Source organism: Rana temporaria, chromosome 9, assembly GCF_905171775.1.
Source record: "Rana temporaria chromosome 9, aRanTem1.1, whole genome shotgun sequence".
NCBI lineage: Eukaryota > Metazoa > Chordata > Amphibia > Anura > Ranidae > Rana > Rana temporaria.
Window position 1 is genome coordinate 19,511,253 of NC_053497.1, and position 23,706 is coordinate 19,534,958.

Here is a 23,706-nt window from a genome sequence, read left to right on the forward strand (position 1 = left end):
AATGGCAGCATATAAAAACACGATTGTTGACGACACCCCTAAAAACGCATGAAAACAGGTTTAAATCCAGTTTAAGACATTCATTCCATCAAAATGCTTGTTTTTTTGTCTGATTTTGTATGTTTCTTTTCCACCGCAGCTTCAAAACGCCGACAACATCCTCATAAAACCCCTGGAGACTTTCCGCAAGGATCAAATTGGACTCACTAAGGTACTTCCACATTCTGTCTGCAAGCTCAGGAACCCCCCCCCCCCCCCCCCGCATAGGCAAAGCTTTAGGCACAGACACTAGATTTGTTGTTTTTCAGTTGGGGCTCGCTTTACAAAAAGGAAAGAAAAGAAAGACAGGAGTTTCAAAATATAAGTTCTAATGTGTAAAGAGAAACGTTATATGACCAAAAGTTTAATGACTCCTGAGCATTACACCAACTATATGGCCAAAAGTATGAGGACCTCCAAAGGACTGAGTTCAGGTGCTTCTAGTGAAGGGTACTGGTAATACAACATACAAAGACATTTTAGACCATTGTCCTCTTCGCCGTTGTGGCGCAGTTTGGTGAAACCCTTTTTCTGTTCCGGCATGACTGCGGTTCTGTGTGCAAAGCCAAGGCCTTATTGTATGACCAGTTCATGCAGGCCAATTGATTTCCTTTACAACCAGTCCTCGGGAACTCTTGCCCTGGCTTGCAACCAGTCCTTGGGAACTTTTGCCCTGGCCTGCAACCAGTCCTGGGGAACTTTTGCCCTGGCCTGCAACCAGTCCTGGGGAACTCTTGCCCTGGCCTGCAACCAGTCCTGGGGAACTCTTGCCCTGGCCTGCATAAAGACATGGTTTCACCAGTTGGATGTAGAGGAACTTGAGTGATCTGCATATAGTCATGGCCTCAACCTTGGGGACACTGATTTGTAAGCCAGGTCATCTCTTCCAGCAACAGTACCTGACCTCACAAACCAGCATAAATATGTTTAGTGTGGAGGAACTCAAGTGTCCTACACAGTTCCCTAACCCCAACCCTACTGAGCATCTTTGGGGGATGAATTGAAATGCAGGTTGTAGGCCAGGTCTTCTGGACACGCTCCAAAATCTTGTGAAAAGCCTTTTCAGATGAGTGGAGGTTGACAAAGCCTCAAAGGGAGGCCAACTTCATGTCTATTTACATACTTTTGTCTTCTTAGGAATGGGTTTTTCAACAAGTTCATATACAGTTGTGTTCACAATTATTCAACCCCCCAATGCTGTAAATGGTTTTAGGGAATTTAGTGTACATTTGTAATTGTATTCAGAATGAAATCCTACAAGGACTTCTTAAAGAACCATATGCAACTAAAAAGACATCAATTGGTTTTGTAATACACTAGTAAATGTTTGTTTTGTGAATTCTTCATTTACACAATTATTCAACCCCTTAAAGACTACCACTCTGAAGAACAGAGGTTCATTGAAGTGTTTTCAATCAGGTATTGAAAACACCTGTGGATGTCAGCAATAAAGCCTAATAAGCACCAATCAGGCAGCTTTAAAATGACTGTGATACTCGGCTCCTTCTAGACATTTACTGGTGTGGTTACAAACATGGTGAAGTCAAGAGAATGGTCCGGGAAGACAAAAGAAGAGGTGATTACTCTTCACAGGAAGGGCAATGGCTATAAGAAGATTGCAAAGATGTTAAACATACCAAGAGACACCATAGGAAGCATCATTCGCAAATTCAAGCCAAAGGGCACTGTTGAAACGCTACCTGGTCGTGGCAGAAAGAAGATGCTGACTTCGACTGCTGTGCGCTACCTGAAGCGTAGAGTGGAGAAAAGTCCCCTTGTGACTGCTGAGGAACTGAGAAAAGACTTGTCAGATGTGGGTACTGAAGTTTCTGCTCAGACAATACGGCGCACACTGCGTAATGAAGGCCTCCATGCCAGAACTCCCAGGCGCACCCCCTTGCTGTCTCCAAAGAATAAGAAGAGTCGACTGCAGTATGCAAAAATCATGTGGACAAACCACAGAAGTTTTGGGATTGTGTTCTATGGACTGATGAAACAAAATTAAAAGTGTTTGGGCCCATGGATCAACGCTATGTTTGGAGGAGGAAGAACAAGGCCTATGATGAAAAGAACACCTTGCCTACTGTGAAGCATGGCGGGGGGTCAATCATGCTTTGGGGCTGTTTTTCTTCTGCAGGTACAGGGAAGCTTCAGCGTGTGCAAGGTACCATGAATTCTCTTCAGTACCAAGAGATAGTGGATAACAATGTGATGCAGTCCGTCACAAACCTGAGGCTTGGGAGACGTTGGACCTTTCAACAGGACAATGATCCCAAGCATACCTCCAACTCCACTAGAGCATGGTTGCAGATTAAAGGCTGGAACATTTTGGAGTGGCCATCGCAGTCACCAGACTTAAATCCGATTGAGAACTTCTGGTCGGACTGAAAGAAAGCAGTTGCAGTGCGCAAGCCTAAGAATGTGACTGAACTGGAGGCTTTTGCCCATGACGAATGGGCAAAGATACCCGTAGATCGCTGCAAGACACTTGTGTCAAGCTATGCTTCAAGTTTAAAAGCTGTTAAAACTGTAAAAGGATGTTGTACTAAGTACTAAGATTGAATGTCAATTGGGGGTTGAATAAAACTGATAATGATGTGAGCACAGAAAAGACATTTGTGGTTATTTCATTATAAATGTTACGTTATATTTGTCTGACCTACACGTGCCTCTTTGATTTAATTGTAAGCAGGATGACTGAATGATCAAAATCAATGTCAAACTGGCCAAAACAATCAATTTCAGTGGGGGTTGAATAATTTTGAATACAACTGTAGGTGTGTTGGTCAGGTGTCCTATAAGGTATATTGAGCTTCTTGATCTAAGTCAGATTGGTTACAGCTCAGGTCAAGCCTTATTCTAGGTATCCTAATTGCCTCTCACCGCTAGTCCCACCGTATACTTTAGCGGCATTTTTAGCTGGCTATTCCCTACACCATAAGAACGATCATAGCGGCTGTTCCACTGATTGATTGTTCTTATGGATGGCAAAAGGGGGGACACCCCACCGCCCTCCGGTGATTCATCGCTGCGATCGGTGAGTCGGAGAATGGAACCGCCGGCCTCGGATGCTGATCATAGAGATTTTCGGTGGACCAGATCGTTGCTGGAGTCTCTATGATCGGCGGAGGCCAGGCGCAATGTTATGACGTCACTCCCGGCCTCTGCATTCAAAAAAACGGCGGTCTCAGCTGGGAAGCGGTGATCCTTTTTTTTTTTTTTTTTTTTTTTTCCCAGCCTAGAGGTGAGATGTGGGGTTTTATTGACCCCACATCTCACTGTAAAGAGGTCCTGTCATGCCATATCCCGATTACAAAGGATGTTTACATTCCTTGTAATAGGAATAAAAGTGATCAAAATGTAAATAAAATTAACAATACAAATTAAAAAAAATTAACCATAAAAAAGCTATTAATTTTTTTTAAAGTGCCCCTGTCCCCGTGTGCTCGCACGCAGAAGCGAGCGCATACGCAAGTCCCACCCACATATGAAAACTGTGTTCAAACGACACATGTGAGGTGTCACCGCGAATGTTAGAGCGAGAGCAATAATTCTAGTCCTAGACCTCCTCTGTAACTCAAAACATGTAACCAGTAACAAAATTTAAAGCGTTGCCCATGGTAAATTGGGCTAACTTTATTGTTTTAAGCAAAAAAAACGTGTTTGAAAAATTGCTGCGCAAATACCGTGCAAGTTAAAAAGTTGCAATTACCACCATTGTATTCTCTAGGGTCTCTACTTAAAAAACATATAGAGGGCTGGATTCACGTAGATCGGCACATCTTTGTTCCGGCGTAGCGCATCTCATATGCGCTACGACGATGTATCCCAGAGAGGCAAGCTGAGTATTCACAAAGCACTCGCTCCCTACGTTGCGCCAGCGTAACGTAAATCTTTTGGCGTAAGCCCGCGTAATTCAAAGTAGGTGGACGGTGGGCGTGATTCATTTAAATGAACCGTGACCCAATGCAAATGAGGGGCCGAACGTACCGTGGACGCATCCCAGTGCGCATGCTCAGAATCACGTCTAAAATACTCCATAAGATACGTTGAATCACTGCCTACGACGTGACGCAAGCTACGCCCAGCCCTATTCATGTAGTCCTATGGGATGCGCCTCCTTTAGGTGAAATAACTTTACGCCGGACGTACGCCTTATGTAAACAGCGTAGATTACAGCGACGGGCGCAAGTACGTTTGTCAATCGGCGTATCTAGGTCATTTACATATTCAACGCGTAAATCAATGGAAGCGCCCCTTGCGGCCAGCGTAAATATGCACCCAAGATACGTTGGCGTAGGAAACTTACGTCGGTCGTATGAAGCCAAAATTCAGGCGTATCTTACTTGGAGAATCAGGCGCATAGATACGACGGCGCATCCGTGCACTTACGCGGCGTATCAGTAGATACGTCGGCGTAGATGCTGTCTGAATCCGGCCCAGAGTGTTTGGGGGGTTCTATGTAATTTTCTAGCAAAAAAAAAATGTTTACATGTAGGAGCAAGGTGTCAGAATTGGCGTGGGCGCCAAGTGGATAACAAACATGTTAGAACGTATGTAAGATTTTATTGATGGTGTTTAACACTCCATTAAATATGTTCTTGGTAAACAAGGATCATTTTTCGATTTTGTAAAAACGTTGTTCGGGAAAATGTAACCGACCTCCTACAAGACGCCGCGGGCTATTTAGCGAAGATCAGTTCTATCCAAGTTAGCCATGTGAACCTGATTATCCTTTAGTCTGATTTTCCTAACGAATAGAAGGATTATTTAAACATGATCGCGGGAACTTTGCCCCAAATACAGGACTGAATGTGCTTGCTTGTGGAAGTTTGCTAGATCTTGTGTCCTTAATTGGGATATAGTTCTAGACCAGAAGCAAAGGGAAGGTGGGGGGAGGGGAGTCATGTGTTCTAGTGAGGGGCTGGATCCTCTCTGCACGGCGGCTGCCAGAACGAGTGAGCTGGGAATAAACCCGAGCCAAAAAAATGCTGGAAACGGCACAAAATCTGCTCCCACCATCTCCTGCGATGTAACCCATTCACTTCCAGGAGGACTATGAATGGTCCCTTTGCAGGGAATCTAAGGTTGTCTTCACCTGTAGCGGTTCCATAATGAGCCCTTGAAATTTTCATTTTTATTGGATCAAAGAATGACCTTCAGCTGACATTCTTATTTGTTCAATCCGTCCTCACCGGTTATTCAGCATCAAAGACCTACTAATACGGAGATAACACGCTTCATATATCATTTTGGAGAAAATGGGAAAAGGAAGTCTTGTCCTTAATCGCTTGATGACTGACGTACTGTATGTATATAAACCCCCTGTCAGCATGTGGTAATTACAAGATCATGGTTTCAGCTGCAGATCCCCCCCCCCCTTCCTACCGTTGCCGCCTGCGGTGGTTCCCGGGCTCTCCCGTTTTCTCCAGGGAGCCCAGGACTGTGGTGAGTGGCTGGGACTGCTTCCCACAGAGAAGATGGAGGAACATCTGATCCTCAATCTCCACTGGGACCAAAAAACCTGCATTTTGTCACTTTTGGTTTCAGACTTGCCATTCCCCGGGTGTTAAAGCCAGGGAAGATGCTACCTTAGCACAATCTTTACTTGGTTAGCTGCTTTGGAGGGCAGGGGAGATGGGGGGCTGAGTAGACCCCTAATATTTTCTTAAAAAGGACCTGTCACTACCCAAATCTATCACAAAGGGGCGTGTTGGCCCCTGTTACGTACCTAGGTGTGAGCCTGATGCGGGTTGGGAGACCTCCCGTACAACCCCGGCTCGGAGACCACTGGAATGGAGACAGTGGTGGTAAGAGCACGGTGAGGTAAAGGTGCCTGTTCTGGTTGTTGCTGCTGGTGAAGCTGGAACAGCTGGACAGGAAGCAGGTGATGCAGGTCGGCAGGCTAGCGGATGCAGGTCAGCAGAGCCGCGGATGCAGGTCAGCAGAGCCGCGGATGCAGGTCAGCAGAGCCGCGGATGCAGGTCAGCAGAGCCGTGGATGCAGGTCAGCAGAGCCGCGGATGCAGGTCAGCAGAGCCGCAGATCAGCAGATGCAGGTCAGCAGAGCCGCGGATGCAGGTCAGCAGATGCAGGTCAGCGGATGCAGGTCAGCAGAGCCACGGATGCAGGTCAGCAGAGCCGCAGATCCAGGTCAGCGGAGGCAGGTCAGCAGATGCAGGTCAGCAGAGCAGCAGATGCAGGTCAGCAGAGCAGCAGATGCAGGTCAGCAGAGCAGCAGATGCAGGTCAGCAGGTGCAGGTCAGCAGAGTCAGACAAGCCGGGTCATACACTTCAGGGTAACAGCATAAACGATAGGCAGGAGAATAGTCCGAGTCCAGGCTGGGTGTAGGCAATGGGTAATCAAGCAGAGAATTGAGCAGGGTCAACAAGCCGAAGTCGGGACTGGAGATGGAAGCAAGGTCAGGAAGCCGAGTCATACACTGGAACAGAATGCTTCATACAGGAACGCAAGCAGATCAACCCGCAAGGTGCAGCATTCCTAGAGCGTCCTTTATAGGCTATTTGGGCGCCGAAGGTGCGTCTAACGGGCGCGCGTGCAAGGGCAGTGATTCGCGCGTGCAAGGTTCGTGCATGCGCGCGTCTATGAGAGCGGGCAGTACGTCCCCGACAGCCCCCTTGTGATAGCAATAAAGTTAGTGGTTGTATAGTCCATTTTGGTACTTTTACCCACAGGTAAGCCTATAATAAGGCCTTTACAGCAGGGATCTTCAAACTACGGCCCTCCAGCTGTTGCGGGATTTACAAGTCCCATGAGGCATTGTAAAACTCTAACATTCACACACCCTTTACTAGGCATGATGGGAATTGTAGTTCCTGAACAACTGGAGGGCCATAGTTTGAGGACCCCTGCTTTACGGTTTAGGAGATATTCCCCTCGCAATGAGCCGCTGACTGCAGCGGTGCATGCGCTCAGGTGATTATCGGCTGAAGGCCGGCAGACGCTGGACCTTGCCGGAAAGAAGTCTCCCGCGCGCATGCGACATCGCGACTCCAGCCACTCACAGTGCTGGAGCCGCGATACCTGTAAAACACGCAGAGGCAAGATGACATCTCCCTCGGCATGGACCAGGAGAGTTACCGATGTCTCGTTCTAAGGTAAGTATTTCATAATGAGCTAGTGTGCGGTGCATACTAGCTCATTATGCCTTTTGCCTTACAGGGGTGGGCCATGCGCAGAGGGGCAGGGTTTAGGGGTGGGCCATGCGCAGAGGGGCAGGGTTCAGGGGTGCGCAGAGGGGCAGGGTTCAGGGGTGTGCCATGCGCAGAGGGCAGGGTTCAGGGGTGTGCCATGCGCAGAGGGGCAGAGTCCAGGGGTGTGCCATGCGCAGAGTGGCAGGGTTCAGGGGTGGGCTATGCACAGAGGTCAGGGGTGGGCTATGCACAGAGGGGCAGGGTTCAGGGGTGCGCAGAGGGGCAGGGTTCAGGGGTGTGCCATGCGCAGAGGGCAGGGTTCAGGGGTGTGCTATGCACAGAGGTCAGGGGTGTGCTATGCAGAGGTCAGGGGTGGGCTATGCACAGAGGGGCAGGGTTCCGGGGTGCGCAGAGGGGGAAGGGTTCAAGGGTGCGCTATGCGCAGAGGGGTGGTAGGCTGCAAAAAAGCCCTTGGGAGTCTGGCCTTGTATTTGACACATGTGCTTTTAAGGGGGTAATCATCCATAAAAGCCATAAGATGGGCGTAAGAAATTGAGAAAGTAGAATTAAGAAGCAAGCAAAGACAGAAGAGAAAAAAAACAACCCCTTTTCCCAGTTAAGGACCCACTCCACCCTCACCCCCATTATTGAGCTTAAATGGGGGGCTGTATATATTGTATCCACGAATGTTTTACAGGACAAACAATAGAAGTATGGATGGCATTTCTCAGGGTGGGTTTCCCACTATAATGGCCATCTTAAGTCTCCATTGGAAGCCCATGTGACAACGCAGGAGCACAGTTGATAGGGAGACTGTTGTCGTCCATACCAAGAAGTCCCTGATCAAGGACCTTCATGGCAGGATCAGCAGGGATTATTTTAATAGAATTATAAATACTAAAAAGGTTTAAATGTTAAATGAAATTGTGTTAAAGCTTATGATCTTTTATTGAGTGTGTTTGTATATATGTCTTATTGTGTAAATGAGAATGAGGTAAGTGAAAAGTACAGAGATCAAACTGTTCATTTATAGGACAATTTACTGACAATAGGGCTAACCTAATAAATGGTTTCTGAGTCATTCCCTCGCGGAGGGGCGGGAAATCTGTCTGCTTTCATCACATCCAATAATATCTCGCTGTTTGTATTGTACAGGTGTTTGTAATGATCTATAAAACTGACCTCTTGGTGCCAATGTTCTAGGATCGGAAGAAGAAGTTTGACAGGGACAGCGAGCGGTATTACTCAATGCTGGATAAACATCTGAATTTGTCATCCAAGAAGAAGGAGGCCCAGCTCCAAGAGGTGCGAGGTTCAGGAACGGATGTAGACTCTTGGCCAGAAACAGTCATAAAGCACATATTATTACATACATCTGCCCGTACCAAATTATGAAACACCCACGGACAATGCCAACATGAATTTAGGAGATGATTTATAGGCAGATCTAAATGTGCAGTTCCACATGGGTGAAATATGAGGTTGAAGGAAAGGCCAGCAGGCGTGTCCAGTAGGGCTGAGTGAAATTGGGAACGTTTAAGCAAATTCAGGAAATTGAGTCATCAAGGAGGCCGGCCATTGGATTTCACTTTGGAACCCTAAAGCACTTTACTGGCCCCTGGTTAGTAGTGTAGGTCTTTGGACTTGCCCTGAAAATCATGAGGGGGAAGGGGATGTAACCTTTTGGGGGAGCACCATCTAGTACTTGGGTAGACCTTGACTTGGCAGTTCTCATGAAGAATGGTTTCAGACAGGGGGGCCACAAGTACCCCAGTCCCCGTCGGGGAACTAAAGAACCCTAAAGCACTTTACTTCTAATTAGTAGGGTGTAGATCCTTGGACTTGCCCTGAAAGTCTTGAAGGGGAGGTGATGTCTCAATCTGGTCAGGTTCTCCTCCTTCCCATGCAGTCTACTTTTGGGGTAGCCCCACCTGGTACTTGGCTGGACCTTGTCTCAGCAGATCCTTTGAAGAATGAGGTCCACCTGGTTTTTAGCATGGGAGACCACAAGTACCCCAGCCCCTGTCGGGCACTAAAAAACTTTAAAGCACTTTACTCACTCCTGATTAGTAGGTTGTAGGTCCTTGGACTTGCCCTAAAAGTCTTGAGGGGAAGATGATAAGACATTATGGTTAGGTTCTAATCCTTCCATTGGATCCATTTGGGGGAGCCCCACCTAGTACTTGAGTGGATCTTGTCTCGGCAGATCCCTTGAAGAATGGGATCCACCTGGTTTCAGCCAAGGAAACCACAAGTACCTCAGTGTCCGTCAGGCACTAAAGAACCCTAAAGCACTTTGCTCACTTCTAATTTGTAGGTTGTAGGTCTTTGGACTTGCCCTGAAAGCCTTGAGGTGGAGGTGATGTGACCTTAAGGTCAGGTTCTTCTCCTCCCATGGGGTCTCTCTTTGGGGGAGAGCTACCTAGTATTTGAATGGATCTTGTTCCAGCAGATCCCCTGGTTTCAGACAAGGAGGCCACAAGCACCCATGTCCCTGTCAGGCACTAAAGAACCCTAAAACACTTTGCACTGGGTAGTACAAGGAAGGCAGTGGGGTACCAAATAGACCCTGGGGCTATTTTGGTGGTGCAAATAGAGATTCACAAAATCAAGGTTTTATGTAAAAATAGAAAAAAACATTTTATTAAGACAATTATATGACATAAATATATGATAAATAAATTCAATCTTGATTGAATACATAATAACGAATCAAGATAAGGCATTGATTAGTCGATTAGCTCTACATGTTTCACTCTTTTAGAGCTTCCTCAGGAGCGTTAACAGACAATGCTGTTAACGCTCCTGAGGAAGCTCTAAAAGAGTGAGCTTTAGGGAGTGATTCTAATTGTAGAAGGAAGGGGACTGATGAGGGGATCAGACCGATTGGTATTCCTATATACAAGGAACATACGATCAGTTCTCCTCTCCCCTGACAGGACGTGGATCTGTGTGTTTACTACACACACAGATCCACGTCCCTGCTCTGTGATGAGCAATCGCGGGTGCCCGGTGGCCGCCGGGCACGTGCGTCCAGTACACAGTGTTGCGGCACACGCTCGCCAAAATGCCGGGAAAACAAGGACGTCATATGACATCCACCCGGAGGGAGGGAGGGTGCCTGCCGCCGTCATTTTACTAAAAGGCGGTAGGCAAGTGGTTAAAGAGGAACTTTTTATTTTCCAAAGCCCAAGCCACACTCTTCCCAGAAATCTCACTCCCCCTTACTTCCTTGTTGCCACCACTGGCTGTACTTTATAGATTAATACTCAAGTTTTCTGAGATTGTCTGGTCAGTCATGTGATGCCACAAGCTCAAGCCATTTGATGTAAGAATACAGAGCCCTTGGTGGTGGCAGGATTGGGGTCTTTCCGAGCTTTGTAAAAGTGATTGAGTGGCTCTAGAGCCCCTTGGATCACTTTTACCCTAAAGCCCATCACTGGCACTAAAAGAATTCTACTGCAGCCATGATCCTGCTTTAGTGACGTGTTCCTTGGACAGTACATATAAATATATATCCCAAGCATGGCAAAAGGTTGAAGGGAACATGTCGGGTGAATAAAAAAAAAAAAAAAAATCTAAAACTGTCTTCACCAAAGTATACATTAAATTATTTAATAACATCCCTATCATCATAGCAGCTTTCACTTCTTTCTTTAGGTCACCGTATCTTTCGGGAAGGTTATACAGACAAATCAGACCATATTCTCAATGGCTGATCTGTTGACTTGAACCTTGTCGGTATGGGGGCCATTAAAATGTAGTGATGTCATTTATGAATTTGTTTGTTTCTTCTAGGCCGATGTTGTGGTGGACAAAGAAAAGCAGAACTTCTATGAATCTTCACTGGAATACGTCTATCAGATCCAGGAGGTGCAGGAGAGCAAGAAGTTTAGCATTGTAGAGCCGGTAAGGACCAATGCACCCATTTATTTTTTATTTATTTTTAGGTGTAAACAACGTCCATACCATTCAAATGAATAGTGTCCCATGCTGTCACATCAGACTCACCTGGTGATCGTGTCAGATTGCCTGTAATAGCCTCAATTTCGCAACAGAGACAACAGTGTAACTTACACCAGGGGTCGACAATATCCGGACGCCAGGTCGCAATTGCGACAAGAAATTGTGACCTGGCACCCGCCCGTAATTGAGGCCGTGGCTTTGCGGCCTTAATTACCGGCCGCCGCGATCGCTCGGAGGCACAGGATCCTGTGTCTCCGTGCGCCCCCACCTCCCCGCGGCGGGCCCGTGACGGCCGGTAATTGAGGCCGCGGCTTTGTAAAGTCCCAAGCTCTTCCTTCTGTGAGCTGGCGCCATCTGGTGGTGGCCATTAGTTAAACAGCAATTCAAATATGTAATTTTTCACTATTTTCACTGCCACCTCCTTCCCTCTAATTAGAACCCCCAAACATATATATTTATTCTAACACCCTAGAGAATAAAATGGCGATTGTTATAGTTATACATAATCTTCAGACCTAAAATGTAAATTTTAAATGTATGGCAAAAAAACTCTTAGCGCAGTGGTCATCAACTCTGTCCTTAGGACCCACTAGCTGGCAAGATTTTCTGTATTACCTTGGGGAGATGCAGACTAGAATACTGCAATCGCTGAGCAGCAAATGATATCACCTGTGATGTTTTTCAGTTATCTTGCAAACCTGGCCTGTTAGTGGGCCCTGAGGACAGGGTTGAGGACCACTGTCTTGGCAGACCATTGTCATATATTGTAGGGTCATTCGTTTACTGTTCACCATTGTTGTGTTTACAAAGTCCAATTAAATCCTTTGTCTTGCTCTTAGGTCTTGGCCTTCTTGCATTGTCTTTTCACTTCCAACAGCCTCACGTTTGAGTTGACGCAGGACTTCCAACCCTACAAGCAACAGCTGCAGCTGAGCCTTCAAAATGTAAGTCTATAATAGTGTACCAGTCCCAAAATTTACTTTGAGCTGGCAAAACACCACTCCATGGCATCAACAATGATTTGTGGGTCCAATCCTATGGTCAAACATTTAGTATATATCTCATATATCTCAGTAGTAACCCCCAGCTCTGCTGATGCCCCATTCAGTAGTGACCCCCAGCTCTGCTGTTGCCCCATTCAGTAGTGACCCCCAGCTCTGCTGATGCCCCATTCAGTAGCAACCCCAGCTCTGCTGATGCCCCATTCAGTAGCAACCCCCAGCTCTGCTGATGCCCCATTCAGTAACAACCCCTAGCTCTGCTGATGCCCCACTCAGTAGCAACCCCCAGCTCTGCTGATGCCCCACTCAGTAGCAACCCCCAGCTCTGCTGATGCCCCACTCAGTAGCAACCCCCAGCTCTGCTGATGCCCCACTCAGTAGCAACCCCCAGCTCTGCTGATGCCCCATTCAGTAGTAACCCCCAGCTCTGCTGATGCCCCATTTAGTAGCGACCCCCAGCTCTGCTGATGCCCCATTCAGTAGAGACCCCCAGCTCTGCTTATGCCCCACTCAGTAGTGACCCCCAGCTTTGCTAAAGCCCCACTCAGTAGCAACCCCCAGCTCTGCTGATGCCCCATTCAGTAGCAACCCCCAGCTCTGCTGATGCCCCATTCAGTAGCAACCCCCAGCTCTGCTGATGCCCCATTCAGTAGTAACCCCCGGCTCTGCTGATGCCCCACTCGGTAGTAACCCCCGGCTCTGCTGATGCCCCACTCGGTAGTAACCCCCGGCTCTGCTGATGCCCCACTCGGTAGTAACCCCCGGCTCTGCTGATGCCCCACTCTGTAGTAACCCCCGGCTCTGCTGATGCCCCACTCGGTAGTAACCCCCGGCTCTGCTGATGCCCCACTCGGTAGTAACCCCCGGCTCTGCTGATGCCCCACTCGGTAGTAACCCCCGGCTCTGCTGATGCCCCACTCGGTAGTAACCCCCGGCTCTGCTGATGCCCCACTCGGTAGTAACCCCCGGCTCTGCTGATGCCCCACTCGGTAGTAACCCCCGGCTCTGCTGATGCCCCACTCGGTAGTAACCCCCGGCTCTGCTGATGCCCCACTCGGTAGTAACCCCCGGCTCTGCTGATGCCCCACTCGGTAGTAACCCCCGGCTCTGCTGATGCCCCACTCGGTAGTAACCCCCGGCTCTGCTGATGCCCCACTCGGTAGTAACCCCCGGCTCTGCTGATGCCCCACTCGGTAGTAACCCCCGGCTCTGCTGATGCCCCACTCGGTAGTAACCCCCGGCTCTGCTGATGCCCCACTCGGTAGTAACCCCCGGCTCTGCTGATGCCCCACTCGGTAGTAACCCCCGGCTCTGCTGATGCCCCACTCGGTAGTAACCCCCAGCTCTGCTGATGCCCCATTCAGTAGTAACCCCCGGCTCTGCTGATTTGTTGCGCACTACATGTGCCATCTACTAGTTGCTTTCCTCCGGATCAGGCCCCGCTTACCTTCCTGGTTCTCCACGCACACCAGATATGACTCCTGCAACAGAAACTCCCAGAATTCATATGAATGGAGAATGACTGCTGATGTCTTTCTAATTCGCTTGTTGGTTTTCCAGTGCATCCTGGGATGTCTCATACCTCCAATACAAAGCAAAGCTAACTCCTAAATAAATGCCCCTCAAATGCTGCGGGTGCTGTTAGCGAGCATTGCCATAGACTTCTATGGAGACGTGGGAGATGTTTTGAAGCACCAAGAAAGCCACATGGGGTATAATTTTTGAAGCAAAGCAAATACAACATGTAAACAGGATTTTAAAGTAACCTTTTCTTTTCCGTACATCACGGGACACAGAGCGGCATATTCATTACTATGTGGGTTATATGGAGTACCTTCAGGTGATGGACACTGGCAATCTCAAACAGGAAGTCCCCTCCCTATATAACCCCCTCCCATAGGAGGAGTCCCTCAGTTTTTTCGCCAGTGTCTTAGGTGTTGGTCACAAGAAGTTTGCCTCCAGGTCCTTGAGACTAGGCAGACTATACCGGATCTGTCCAAAGTGCCTCAGAGCCAAAGTGGACAGTACCCGGGCCCCAAGTCGTGGGGTTTCGCCTATAATGCCTCTTTTTAAGGGGCTGGATCCTGGGCCCAGAACTTTGAGCTTTCTAAAGTCCAAAAGGTACTGTTGCCAGGATGCTGTATAGGTCCAGGGCAGTGGTGTTCCAGCAGGACCCGGGTCCCTGAAGGTCTAGTACAGAACCCACGGAGATGGGGGAAGATTGGGCCTCTTGCTTTCTGCAATACCCTGCAGCGTGGAGCAGGTAAGAGGGGGGCCTGCGGAACTTGGTTCGTCGGCAGGTCTCTCAGGGGGAAGTCTAGTTGGGTTAGCCTGGGATGCTCTGCATTGGCAAACTTTACCACTATGTCTGCTAGACAGGATGGTCACCTCCCATTACTAGCATACTCCCCCACCCCCACGGACTGTGTTGCTGGTGGCTGTCCCGCATGGTTGTTGGGGGGTAGAGGCTTTTGCCTGGTTCTAGGACAAGTAGGGCAAGCCCACCCCCCGTTATCTCTCGGCTTAAGGCCAGGGACTTACCTGTATTTAGGTGCGTTTTCCCCTACAGCTCTGGTCCCCGGACACCGCCGGCGTGCTGCTCCTCTCCTTCATGCTTCCCTCTGGGACGCGCGCGCGCGCGTGCGCGCGCATGATGTAGATGCGCGCGGAGGGGGCGGGGAGCGTCGTGACGTCGGCAGGGTGAGAGGGGCGTTCCCCCCTCGCTGTTATCTTGAGCAGCTCTGTCCTCCGGTCAGTGTAGGATTCGTCTGCTGACTGGAGGAGCTCAGAGCGGGACACAGAGCGGAGCAGGGTGACACCTAGTGGCGGTAAAAGAGACCTGTTTAGGTCTGGAGCTAAGCTCCTCACTGACTAAAGGGAGAAGATAGGAGATGTTCCCCTGATTTTCTCTATTAAGCCAAAGGTTTTTTGACAGCAGTCTGGCATTCACACAGTACCTTTTAAAGTGCAAAAATTTTAATATTAGAAAAAAAAAAAAAAAAGCAAAAAAAAAAAAAAAAAAAAAATAGACAAAACGAAAAAAAAAAAAAAAAAAAAGTTTTTCTTTCAGGGAAAGGTCTGCACTACCTTCCCATTGGCTTATAAGGTTTTCTACCTTAAGCTACCTATATTTTTTTGTTCTCCTTGCTACAACAGTCAGTTGTTAGTAGCGGAGTCCCTCGGTATTGTATCATGGGCCCTAAAGGTTCGGGGACTAAAGGTGCTAAAAATGCAAAGAAACAGAAGGGTTCCCCCTCTAGCTCGGAGGATCTTAATCAAGTTCTGTCCTCTCCTAAAAAGCTAGAAGATGCCGCCTTTGAGGAGCCATTAGGTGTGGTGGGTGCTGTGGCTGGCCCCATTCTGCCCGACCCAGTGTTTGTCACGCAGGATATGTTATCTGTCTCCCTGCAGGGGTTAGAACAGAGGCTGACTACTTTTCTGACTAATTCTCTGGCAGCCAAAAAGCGGACTAGATCTCCGTCCCCTAAGTTGGTGTCCTCTGATGCTGAGATTCTCTCCCCAGAGGATTTAGAATCCCAGGAGGACCAAACGGAGCAGGGCCTAGAAGGTTCAGACATTGAGGAGTCCACTATTGAGGAACCCTTTTCGGTCTCTCAAGCTGAGAATCTGTGGGTACAGTCTTTAACAGACATGGTCCGCTCGGCTTTTAAGCTGCCCTCGCCAGGGCCTCAGATTCCTGCCGTGTCTTCTTTGGGCTCCTTAAAGGCACCATTAAGTAACGCAGTATTTCCGGTTCACCCATTGTTGGAAGACCTGATCTTTCAAGATTGGGCCCGGCCCGATAAAATTTTTGTTCCTCCTAAAAGGTTTTCTGTTTTGTACCCTATGGAGGAAAAATTTTCAAAGAAATGGGTGCTTCCCGCTGTGGATGCAGCGGTTTCCTGCGTAAACAAATCTTTAACTTGCCCAGTAGAAAACATACAGATGTTCAAGGATCCGGTTGATAAGCGGTTGGAAACCCTTTTGAAGGCATCCTTTTCTACTGCAGGGGCAGTGGTGCAACCGGCCGTGGCTGCAATTGGCGTTTGTCAGGCGTTAAAAGACCAGACTAAGCAGATGCTAAAAGAGCTCCCGGCTCAGCAGGCACAGGATCTGGCCGACCTTCCCAGGGCTCTATGTTTCGCGGTGGATGCCATAAAGGACTCCATCCAACAAGCTTCCCGTCTGTCGCTATTTTTGGTGCATATGCGAAGGCTCCTGTGGCTAAAGAATTGGTCGGCAGAGACTCCGTGTAAAAAACTGTTGGCGGGTTTTCCCTTCCACGGAGGGAGGCTCTTTGGGGAAGATCTGGATAAGTACATACAGACGATATCTAGTGGCAAGAGTACTCTTTTACCAGTCAAAAGGAGATTTAGGGGTCCAGCATTTAAGCGGCAGCAATCCCCAGCCCCAGGGCCCTCGGCCCCCAGGCAGTATCGACGGCCTCCCGCACGGTCAAACTTTGGTAATAAGTCGCAAGGGCAGGCCGCGGGTGGCAAGCGACCATGGGTCCGCAAGCCAGTTAAACCTGCTCCAAAGTCAGCGTTATGAAGGGGCGCCCCCACTCAATCGGGTGGGGGGCAGGCTTCGATTCTTTGCAAGAGTTTGGGAAGCCAAGATCCCCGACAAATGGGTTCTTTCCCTGGTGGCGACTGGTTACAAAATAGAATTTCGGGAGTTTCCCCCTCCGCATTTTCAGGAATCAAGAATTCCAAGCGATCCGGAAAAGAGGGCTGCCTTGCTAACAGCCTTGGATCGTCTTCTAAACCAAGGGGTAATCGTAGAGGTACCAGTTCAGGAGCACAAGCTAGGCTTTTACTCCAATCTGTTCATTGTGCCAAAGCCCAGCGGCGATGTAAGGCCCATCCTGGATCTAAAGATTCTAAACTCTTACCTGAGGATTCGGTCCTTTCGGATGGAATCCATACGGTCTGCTGCCGCAGCCTTGCAGCGAAACTATTTCTTGGCCTCAATAGACATAAGAGACGCGTATCTTCATGTTCCAATTTTTCAGGGTCATCAAAAATTCCTACGCTTTGCTATCGCAGGGCGCCACTATCAATTTGTGGCTCTTCCTTTCGGGTTGGCTACTGCCCCCCGTGTGTTTACGAAGGTCCTGGCCCCCATCTTGGCCAATCTAAGGACCCAGGGAATCTTGATCCTGGCCTATTTGGACGACCTCCTGATCATAGAGCACTCTGCTCCGGGCCTGTGTCGAGCGGTAGCCCTTTCAGTTCAGTACCTCGAGGTATTCGGTTGGGTTTTAAACCAAGAAAAGTCGGCTTTACAACCCACAAAACGATTGGAATACCTCGGCATGCTGCTAGACACGGAGCAGCAAAGAGTGTTTCTTCCTTTAGAGAAGTTCAAAGGGATCAAAGAATTGATCCAGTTGGTGTTAAGCAAAAGGCAGCCAACTATACGATTGTGCATGAAATTACTGGGAAAAATGGTGGCCACCTTCGAGGCAGTACCATACGCTCAGGCACACACTCGAATCCTGCAGGCAACCATCCTGTCTGCATGGAACAAAGATCCGCAACGCCTGGATCTTCCATTGATCCTTCCATCAAGGGTCCGGCAAAGCCTCTACTGGTGGCTAAAGCCTCAGAACCTCCTAAAGGGGAAGTCATTCAGTCCCATCATCTGGAAACTGGTAACCACAGATGCCAGCCTGAAGGGCTGGGGAGCAGTCCTGGATGGGCAAGTCCAGCAGGGAGTTTGGACAGAGTCGGAAAGAGGGCTGCCAATCAATGTCCTGGAGATCAGGGCGGCCCGTTTAGCCTTAAAGGCCTGGACGTCCAAACTTCTAGGGCTTCCAGTGAGAGTGCAGTCCGACAATGCCACAGCAGTGGCATATATAAATCACCAAGGGGGCACGAAGAGTCGAGCCGCCCAAAGGGAAGTGAGCTTAATTTTCCTATGGGCAGAGTCGCATGTACCATGCATCTCGGCAATCTTTATCCCAGGGGTGGACAATTTACAGGCGGACTTCTTAAGTCGCCAGCAGCTAGTTTCAGGGGAGTGGTCCCTCCATCCCCAAGTCTTTCAGGAGATCTGCCAGAAGTGGGGATCTCCGGATGTGGACATCATGGCATCAAGGTTCAACAGGAAACTGAGCAAGTTCATGTCCCGATCAAGGGACCCTCTGGCCTGTGGAACCGATGCGTTGGTTTGCCCTTGGCATCCGTTCAATCTGCTGTACGCCTTCCCCCCGTTACAGATGCTGCCCCGCCTGCTGCGCAGGATCAGGGTGGAGTACAAACCAGTCATTCTGATAGCCCCCGCGTGGCCCCGGAGGTCGTGGTACTCACTGATCGTGAGAATGTCAGTGGGCGAACCATGGACCCTTCCACTTCGGCCAGACCTACTCTCTCAAGGCCCGATACTCCACCCTGCCTTACGGCATCTAAATTTGACGGCCTGGCGGCTGAATCCCTGATCCTCCGGGGTAGGGGCCTATCTAGCCAAGTTATTTCTACTCTGATTAAGGCTAGAAAACCAGTCTCCAGAGTAATTTATTACAGGGTCTGGAGGGCCTACGTAAGCTGGTGTGAGTCCCAGAGATGGCTTCCACGCAAATACACCATTGACAGGGTATTGCGTTTCCTCCAGATAGGAGTAGATAAAGGTTTGGCCTTAAGTACTATTAAAGGACAGATTTCTGCCTTATCTGTATGGTTTCAGAGGCCGTTAGCCACGCACTCTTTGGTTAAAACCTTTTTACAGGGGGTCTTACGCATTAATCCCCCCATCAAGTCTCCGGTTTGTCCATGGGATTTGAACCTTGTGTTGTCAGCACTGCAAAAACAGCCATTTGAGCCTCTGGCAGAGGTTCCGTTAGTTTTACTGACTCGGAAGTTGGTATTTTTGGTCGCTATGGCTTCCGCTAGAAGAGTTTCAGAGCTGGCAGCCTTGTCTTGTAGAGAACCTTACCTCATTCTACATAAAGATAGGGTGGTTCTCCGTCCACATCCGTCTTTTCTGCCCAAGGTGGTGTCCAGTTTTCACTTGAACCAGGATTTGGTCCTACCATCCTTTTTTCCAAAACCCTCTTCTAGAAAGGAAGGGTTACTGCACACCTTGGATGTTGTCAGAGCCATGAAGGCCTATCTCAAAGCTACAGAAGAGGTTCGAGAAACAGATACATTGTTCATTCTGCCGGAAGGGCCTAAGAGAGGTCAGGCAGCAGCTAAAGCTACCATCTCTAGATGGATTAAGCAAGTAATCGGTCAGGCCTATGGCTTGAAAGGGTTGCCCCCTCCTTTATCAGTTAAGGCCCATTCTACTAGGGCCATGAGCGCCTCCTGGGCAGCACACCACCAGATCTCTATGGCTCAGGTTTGCAAGGCGGCAACCTGGTCGTCGGTCCACACGTTCACAAAATTTTACCAATTGGACGTGAGACGAAGGGCCGATGCAGCCTTTGGACAGGCAGTGCTGCAGGCTGCGATTTGAGATCCTCTAGACTCGGGGCACCCTTGATTGATTAATGAATTAATTAAATTAATCAGAATAATTATTTTTTGTTGGATTTAATTTGGATTTTTTATGATTTAAAGAATACTTTCTGAATTAAATCTCCTGGCTGAGATGTCTCCCTCCCCTCATTGGAAGCATTGCTTTCGGACATCCCACATAGTAATGAATATGCCGCTCTGTGTCCCGTGATGTACGGAAAAGAAAAGGGGATTTTTAATACAGCTTACCTGTAAAATCCTTTTCTTGGAGTACATCACGGGACACAGAGCTCCCACCCCTCTTATGGGGAACATTTTGGGTGGCATACTGCTTGCTACAAAACTGAGGGACTCCTCCTATGGGAGGGGGTTATATAGGGAGGGGACTTCCTGTTTGAGATTGCCAGTGTCCATCACCTGAAGGTACTCCATATAACCCACATAGTAATGAATATGCCGCTCTGTGTCCCGTGATGTACTCCAAGAAAAGGATTTTACAGGTAAGCTGTATTAAAAATCCCCTTTTTATTTAGTGAGAGGGACTTTAATTGGCATTTAGAGGGCTTTAAAAAAAGTGTGCACAATGTCACACTTTGAAGCAAGTGTAAATGAGCCCACTATGTTCTGGTGCGCTTTGCAGCCCATTCAAATGAATAGACTACAAAATTACACAGGAACGAGCAGGAATCACACAGGACCATATTCCTATGCGATTTAAGTGTGAACCCAGCCTTTAGTTCACCTGGTGATCCTGCCCGTAACACACACCCTGTTCTAGAATGATAATGCTCCCACACCTGTGTTTAGGGGGCAACAGCATTGCTGTCCTGATTTAACCACTTACCGACTGTAGGACATCATGGACGTCCTCCATTTTGCAGTGGATTATACCAGGATGATGTCCGCAGTTGCAGGCATCATCCCGGTATCAAAATTAGCCGGCACAATTTAGACAGCCAAAAGAGCACATGTACACAATTACACGGACATCCATGTCTATATGGGATAGGGTACACAAAAATGAAAAATGGGGTTATAATTCCCCACTAATTCCACTATATGATACTAACTATTTTGCACCAGGGAAAGTAAGTGGGTCTGGGAGTTGGATTAAAAAAATAGACGTAAAATTAAGGGATATACTGAAAGACGGTAAAATTTGTACTTATCAGGAACTTAGGGTAGATAAAGAAATGTTTGAGCTGAATTGGTTGAGATATCTACAGCTGAAACATTTTGTGGTCTCCCTCCCTCATCCGATCAGGCTAGAGGGAAATTTGCTCCCACTAGAGCGTATGTGCATTGCGCCAAACGGAAGAGGTGGGATTTCACAGATCTATAAAATACTATACTATAAAATACTATATACTATAAAATACTGTTGGGATTAAAAAGCAAGGGGCCACCTCCGTATATAAAAAAAATGGGATGAGGAGCTGGCAACTGGGGATACAGAGAAAGACTTTGGGAAAATATTGAAGATGGTGCATATTACATCAACTAACTGTGGGTTGATAGAAATTAATTTGAAATGTCTATCACGATGGTATATCACCCCGGATATTGCACACCGATTCCAAGGGGAGACTTCCGGGTTCTGCACTAAGGCTTAGATCACACTGTCATCAGCTGTAATGTCTGGTGTAAAAGAGGCCTTTGAGTTTGATAAGGTTTTTCCATTGAGCGTGGCTCACAAGCAAGCTATACATGGAGCTAGAAGGAATGAATCATCACGCTATGCTAGCCTTTCTCAATCCTTGTCTTTTTCCACAGACACGCAACCACTTCAGTAGTACCCGAGAAGAAATGGAAGATTTGAAGAAGAGGATGACTGATGCTCCTATAGTTTGCAAGCTGAAAGGCCAGAGCACAATCGAAGGATATTTGTATTCCCAAGAAAAAAGTAATGTGCATTTCCAGCTGTTTGGGGGGGGGGGGGACACATCATATATTTCCTACTAAATACAGTTTAACATGAACCTGTGGCCAGGCTATGGACATTCATGTCTATATATACTCTTTTAATTCCTTCACTGACCTGTGTAGCTGCAGGTTTGTGGGGAAATTCATCCTCTAAGTTCAAGAGCAGTGAAGTAATTTAAAGCAGGGTTCTTCAGACTTTTGAGTAGGAGGGCCACATTGCTAATTTTACACATTCGTGGGCTGAAAAAAAAAAGTTTTTTTTATAAATTAATGAATGTTCCTCCCCTCACTGATTCTATCAGAGTCTTTTCCATATCTGTGTCCATCAAGCCTTCCCCATATCTGTTTGTCCATCAAGCCTCCCCATGTCTGTGTGGCCATCGAGCCTCCCCCGTGTCTGTGTGGCCATCGAGCCTTCCCCATATCTGTTTGTCCATCAAGCCTCCCCGTGTCTGTGTGGCCATCAAGCCTCCCCATGTCTGTGTGGCCATCGAGCCTCCCCCGTGTCTGTGTGGCCATCGAGCCTTCCCCATATCTGTTTGTCCATCAAGCCTCCCCGTGTCTGTGTGGCCATCGAGCCTCCCCGTGTCTTGTGTGGCCATCGAGCCTTCCCCATATCTGTTTGTCCATCAAGCCTCCCCCGTGTCTGTGTGGCCATCGAGCCTCCCCCGTGTCTGTGTGGCCATCGAGCCTCCCCGTGTCTGTGTGGCCATCGAGCCTTCCCCGTGTCTGTGTGGCCATCGAGCCTTCCCCGTGTCTGTGTGGCCATTGAGCCTCCCCCGTGTCTGTGTGGCCATCGAGCCTCCCCCGTGTCTGTGTGGCCATCGAGCCTCCCCCGTGTCTGTGTGGCCATCGAGCCTCCCCGTGTCTGTGTGGCCATCGAGCCTCCCCCGTGTCTGTGTGGCCATCGAGCCTCCCCCGTGTCTGTGTGGCCATCGAGCCTCCCCCGTGTCTGTGTGGCCATCGAGCCTCCCCCGTGTCTGTGTGGCCATCGAGCCTCCCCCGTGTCTGTGTGGCCATCGAGCCTCCCCAGTGTCTGTGTGGCCATCGAGCCTCCCCCGTGTCTCTGTGGCCATCGAGCCTCCCCAGTGTCTGTGTGGCCATCGAGCCTCCCCCGTGTCTCTGTGGCCATCGAGCCTTCCCCGTGTCTGTGTCCTCATAGCACATTTATGCCCAGCACATTGCCCCATTGGCCTTTTGCATTGCTGTCACAATAACGGCACTGTACAGGTCTCCTGCACCACCTGGCTTCTGCCCGCTGCTACACAAGCAGGCTGAATGCAGAAGGATCACTAATATAAACTGCAGGAGGAAGCCGCTGCACTGATGACGTCATTGGTTTCTGTGACACCAGCGGTCCTAGCAACCAATCAACAGCACGGTGTGGCACAGTGGGAGGAGCAGCTTTCTCTGCTGTGTGCCAGGACTTGCTGCCGAGAACACTGGGGGTTTAGACAAGCAAGCAGGCTAGCAGTGCTTTATAGTTTCGGCAGTGTCTGAGTGAGCTGCGACCCGGAGATAATACACAAGTGGGCCGGGGTTTGGAGACCCCTGATTTAGAGTATTAGTACTCTGCTCTTCTCCCTCCTAGAGCTACTGCTCTGTGTTTCTATTAGAGACTGAAAGGCTGGAGAGTCGAGGAATCTGTGCCGGGGGCGGAGCAGGGTGAGTTTAAAATGTTGAGTGACTGAGGGGGAGCTGAGCTGCTCAGTGACTGCGGGGGAATAGGGAGCTGAGCTGCTGAGTCCCTGCCTGGAGGAGGCAGACATGGAAGTTGTGCTGCTAGTCACTGCTTGGAGGGGGGGGGGGGCAGGGAAAGCTGAGCGGCTGAGTTACTGCTGGGAGGAGGGAGACGGGGAAGATGTGCTGATGGTTGCTGCTCAGAAGGTGACCACAGGAAGCTGAGCTGTTGAGTGACTGAGTTGCTGCATGTAAAAGGTAGTCAGGAAAGATGTGCTGCTAGTCACTGCTCGGAGGGGGAGCAGGGGAAGCTGGGCTGCTGAGTGATTTTTGGGAAGGGGGAGCTGACCTGCTGAGTGATTGCTGGGAAGGGAGGAGCTGAGCGGCTGAGTGATTGCTGGGGAGGGGGAGCTGAGTGATTGCTGGGGAGGGGGAGCTGAGCAGCTGAGTGATTGCTGGGAGGGGGAGCTGAGCAGCTGAGTG

At 48.9% G+C, this 23,706-nt stretch overlaps 1 protein-coding gene across 3 annotated transcripts in view; it reads left to right on the plus strand.

Annotated features, from left to right (window-relative positions):
• The window catches only part of OPHN1 (oligophrenin 1), a 234,765-nt gene that overhangs the window by 93,293 nt on the left and 117,766 nt on the right, over positions 1-23,706 (plus strand). For all 3 annotated transcript variants that reach the window (XM_040322901.1, XM_040322902.1, XM_040322903.1), the window contains exons 5-9: positions 140-211; positions 8,397-8,498; positions 10,992-11,102; positions 11,999-12,103; positions 21,394-21,523. In XM_040322901.1, the coding sequence (XP_040178835.1) occupies positions 140-211; positions 8,397-8,498; positions 10,992-11,102; positions 11,999-12,103; positions 21,394-21,523 (520 nt within the window). The remainder of the gene's footprint in view (positions 1-139; positions 212-8,396; positions 8,499-10,991; positions 11,103-11,998; positions 12,104-21,393; positions 21,524-23,706) is intronic.